General features: G+C 34.3%; 1 protein-coding gene across 1 annotated transcript; it reads right to left on the reverse strand.

Annotated features, from left to right (window-relative positions):
- Positions 1-1,662: 1,662 nt before the first annotated feature.
- Positions 1,663-4,782, reverse strand: LOC133322347 (EGF domain-specific O-linked N-acetylglucosamine transferase). The gene is made up of 3 exons (XM_061531344.1): positions 3,775-4,782; positions 3,495-3,709; positions 1,663-2,066 (listed from the first exon to the last, which is right to left on the reverse strand). The coding sequence occupies exons 1-3, from the start codon at positions 4,780-4,782 to the stop codon at positions 1,682-1,684; spliced, it is 1,608 nt and encodes a 535-aa protein (XP_061387328.1). The 3' UTR covers positions 1,663-1,681.
- Between the last annotated feature and the right edge of the window lie 367 nt (positions 4,783-5,149).

Here is a 5,149-nt window from a genome sequence, read left to right on the forward strand (position 1 = left end):
GTTTAGCAGATCCCCTAGCATATGTTCGGATCACAATTGTGGTCTGTAGAGCAACAAGAAAAAACCTAGATCCTATTTCGTGGCATTACAAACCAGTATAACCTAACAACATGTGTGTGTCGGGCATAAAAAGAGGTGGTTCCTTTATATGACAGTTTTTTGCATCAAAAAATCTATGATTAGTAGCAAAAATGTATGTGCAAAAATTTTAAAAATATTCTGTAAAAAATCTACGCCATTATTTGACCTTGAAAAATATCCCTTAAAAAAATTCACACCTGTATTTGAACTTGAAAAATGTCCGTAAAAAAATCTACACCTGTATTTGAACTTCAAAAATATCCGTTAAAAATCCACAACTGTATTTGAACTTTAAAAATATCTGTTAACTGTTAACCACAACTGTATTGGCCGCTAAAAATAGTCTTTAAAAAATCTACGCCTTATATTCGTTCATAACAATAGACTTTAAAAAATCTAGGCCTTTTATTCGCTTATAAAATAGTCTTTAAAAAATCTAGGCCTTATATTCGCCCATAAAAATTGTCTTTAAAAAATCTAGGCCATATATTCGCTCATAAAAATAGTCTTTAAAAATCTAGGCCTTATATTCGCTCATTAAAATAGTCTTTAAAAAATCTAGGCCTTATATTCGCTCATTAAAATAGTCTTTAAAAATTCTACGTCTTATATTCGCTCATAGAAGTAGTCTTTAAAAAATATACACCGTATTAAGCCCCTAAAAATAGTCTTTAAAAAATATACACCGTATTAAGCCCCTAAAAATATATGAAAATCTAGGCCTTATATTGGCCCCTTAAAATTAGTCTATAACAAATCTACGCCTTATATTGGCCCCTAAAAATAGTCTATAACAAATCTACGCCTTATAAAAATAGTCTTTAAAGAATCTACGGCTTGTATTGGACCCTAAAAAAATATTCTTCCGAAAATAAAGGCCTTGTTTTGGTCTTCAAAAAATATTTTTCCGAAAATACAGGCCTTCAAAAAATATTCATTAAAAAATCCACGCATCAAAAAAATACTATTTAAAAAAATCCACGCCTTGTTTTGGTCTTCAAAAAATATTCATTAAAAAATTATTCTTTAAAGAAAATCTACTCCTAGCATTGTTTGCTTGGCAAAATATTATTTAAAAAATCAACGTCTTGCTTCATTTGCTATAAAAAATGTTTCGAAAATATGACGAAATCAAAAACGGTGCTATAAAAATTTTATTATATGCAGCATTGAAGGACTGAAATAACTGTTTATATTGATTAGACAAAGAAAAAACTAGTCATCATTAGCAACGGGTTTTTAAATAAATTGTTAATAATTATTTAGCAACAAGAATACGTATGACAAAACAAAAAAAAATTTAAATTCAAAATAAATTTACGTACATATATAAAATATACTCCGTTCCCCTACGCAAATGAATGACATTATTATTTAATAATTTTATTCTAAATAAAAAGTGAAAGATTCGCCGGAATAAAAACATTATTTTACTTTGATTATCAAAAAAATACTTGTCTTTTTTCAATTTTATTTTCAATAAAATTACACAACTTACAATTAATCGAATAAAGAAAATACCACAAAATATCTTAAGTACAATAATCTCAACAGTTATATATAAATGTATGTATATATAAATATCTATAAGTGTAACATTTTACAGCTCATCTTTTATTAAAGCCTCTTCTTGATTGTATTTTTGAAAATCTTCATGATTTCGTACATGTTCGGCAGCCTTTTCCACCAGACGTCCAAATTCTTTTGGATCAAAAGCATAATTGGTAAATTTAGCATGAGCACCACCCTCCGGATGATGACCTTCATCTTCTGGATATACCAAGTCACGTTCTTCCCATGTTATATATTTGATACCGCGCAGTCTTGCCAAATCTTTATAACAATTTGGATCTTCACAATTGTATAGCTCAAATAGTGTCGCCCATTCGGGTAAAAAGAGTAAATGTGTCAATCCGGCACCATGCATACCGATAAGAATGTCGGTGTTGCGTGTTACCTCCAGCTGTTGGAGGAAGGTTAGTTCTCTGAAAAGAAATAAATTAAATAAATTGAATTAAATAATTTTAATAATTCGTAAGTTATAGTGGAAAGTAGTCGTGGATAGAGAGAGAGCGAGAGAGAATCTTAGAGGAGTGTATTCGAGGAAATTAACGATACGGAAATTGGAGAAAAAATTAGACACCTTTCAATGGGAAGTGACCTTCCAAGGCCTGTTTAAAACATAAATATATCGATTCCACAATTCTGATTATCAAGGCTTTTTTAAACTTTATTTAGATTGCCTACAAGTATTGTATAGCGAAGACCTGACCCGGTGAAGTCATGTTACCACTTGTAGGATAGATATTTTCATAAGCCTACATTTTGGACCCCCTCTTTGTTAGACAAATCCGTTACAAACAATTAGGGTTCGATTTTCAAATGTCCGCCTGCCTTTCTGGCCGGCTGGTGTACGATAATTTTTGAACGGAGTAATAGTTTTCATCTTAATATTTCTTTTAAACCTTAATGAAGTTCGATGATCGGGAATAACGATCCACTCCTTCTGGTATCTCCAACTTAAAAAGGTCAAAATTTGATTTGAACCAAACTTTGCGCAAAGTAATATTTCTTTCAAACTTAGTTCTAGATCGAAGATAGGGAATATCGATCCACTTCTTCTGATACATCCCAACAAATTTGTCTGAAAAATAATTTTGTAATATCGAAATATGCGAATGGACTATTCAATTGAATCAAATTTTGCATAACCTAATATTTTTACCAAGACTGCATATTTCGGGAAGTTGGAACTTATCGGCGCATTCTTTCTAGTACCTCCAAACAAAGGGTCAACATTTTCAAAAGAGAATTGAATGTCCGATTTAACCCAAACTTTACATATCTTAAATTTGTTAACAATCCTAGATCATGAAGATGGGGCCCATTGATCTGCTCCTTCTGGTACCTCCCCACAACAAAGTGTCAAAATTTTGAAAATTTTTTCATTCAATATCAAACGAATGGAATATCAATATTGATCCTGAACTTTGCAAATCATAATACTTTTATTAAACCGTCCGTCGGGACCCGTCGTTCCACTCTTTCTGATACCTACCCACAAAGGAATCAACATTTTGAAAATTTGTAATGAAATATCAAGCGAATGAAATGTCTGATTTGATCAACACTTTGCAAATCGTAACATGTTTAAGTCCGAAGATTGGACCCAACGACCCACTCCTTCTGGTACCTCCCCCACAAACATTCAAACATATTTCTATATTTCTGAAGAGCAACTTATTCTCGTACCTCTCCACAGATGGTCAATTATTTGATAAAAATATATATCTAATATATAAAGCGAATAATAAAAAAATCAGGGTGTAATAATTCTGTAGACCTCCACAAACCATAGGCTGGGGATATATATCTGTCGAAAACATCGACTGACACTTGTGTTTTCCACCTACCTTTCATATGAAATTTTCCGAACAACAAATTCATCATTTTTACTTATCTCCTCCAATAGTTCATCTTCGTTTTTTACACGCCTATATTTGGTACGTCTGGATAAAAATGTAATACGTATTTTGTTATTCTTTGGCGGTACAAATGGTACTCTGAGACGATGTAAGATAAATTCCGAAAATGCTCTAAATAAACCACTTTTTTCACAACCTTGGATCTGAAAGAAGAAAAAAAAACAAACCATTTAGAATTATTTTCAAAACTGTATTCGTTCCTACTTACAATTGGTGTATTATAGTATAAGCCAAATATCATGCGCGGCAGTAGGGGAAATACAACATTCCGAAAACAAATCCTTTTGCCCTTAACCTGTTCCAATGTCCAAACCGGGTTGTTGCTAAACGCTTTAAACGTATCTCGAAATGGTGAATCATACGGATAGGTTTCCCAAACGATCACCTGGGTATTTCTATCGAACACCGAACTGTGTGTTTGATTAACAAATAACGTGGCGTATAAATTAAAGAAATCACAAAAATGATGATACATATTGTAGGTGGCATCGATTTTCATTAGAAATGTGGGCGTATTTATGAACATATCACATTGGTCGTTGTCTTCGCTAATTGGTTGCTGGGATTCAATGAAATTTCGCAGCTCCGGTGACCATGATTGTAGGGCACCCATATGATCTAGCTGGGATTTGAGACGTGTTTCATTCAACTGACAATAGCCTTGAATTTGTCCTAGCTTTAATACATCCATGTGATAGCGTATACGTTCCGGACGTTTGGCCAAGTCTCGGAAATCTAACATAAGATAACGGCCACGACAAAATCTCATATATTCCGTGCATTCCAGTGAGGAGTCCGTAATGAGTTTGGGTTCACACATTAATTTCATTTCTTTAATTTGATGTTTTATGTAACCGAAATCTGCCTGTTCGTAAAAGGTCTCCACTTGGGCCTCCTTGTTTCGCATCCATCCCGTATGTGAGCCGGGGCAGATGGGTGTCTGAAAACGATTCTCTTTGGCACAGTCCGGTTCATGGCCCCAACAGCCTTTATTGTCTTTTTGTACGATTTTCTGCAGCAGTTCCGTTTTGTTCTGATACTGTTGTTTGACTTTGTCGAATGTGTTGATGTAGCGTTTCAAATGCTCTAATGGCAGATCCGGCAGAGCTAGGCTTTGCTCTACATCACAATCGCACAAACACGGCAGTGCCGGCCACAAAACAATGCTCGCCAGTATCAGCACCGTTATGCTTGTGAGTAATGGAAATTTCTCCATTGTTCGCAGCTATAGAGGTCGGTATAGTGGTATTTCTGTTTCTTCGTCTATTTCTGATTTCTCAAATTTGGAATAGAATTTCTTTTCTATTGTAGTGCGTCCATATACCGCAACTGGCAAAGTTGAAAAGCTGACAATGCTGGTATTCTGAGAACTGCTCAACACTTCTCACATTCCCGGTTGCCGCTTATTTTTAGCAGCCAATCTACAAAAACAACGCTATAACAATCACTTTGTTGGCCTGGCCTTGGATTTGTGGTGGTGCTGCAACAGCCAACAATCGTGAAGTTAGGGAGCAAACAAAGTTAATCGAATGCCTTGTAAAACACCTTCAACACACGAAGCAACCGAAATCCACAGCTTTTCG

The sequence above is a fragment of the Musca vetustissima genome, unplaced genomic scaffold (genome assembly GCF_032173495.1).
Source record: "Musca vetustissima isolate MV318-11 ecotype Yass unplaced genomic scaffold, APGP_CSIRO_Mvet_v1 utg10834, whole genome shotgun sequence".
NCBI lineage: Eukaryota > Metazoa > Arthropoda > Insecta > Diptera > Muscidae > Musca > Musca vetustissima.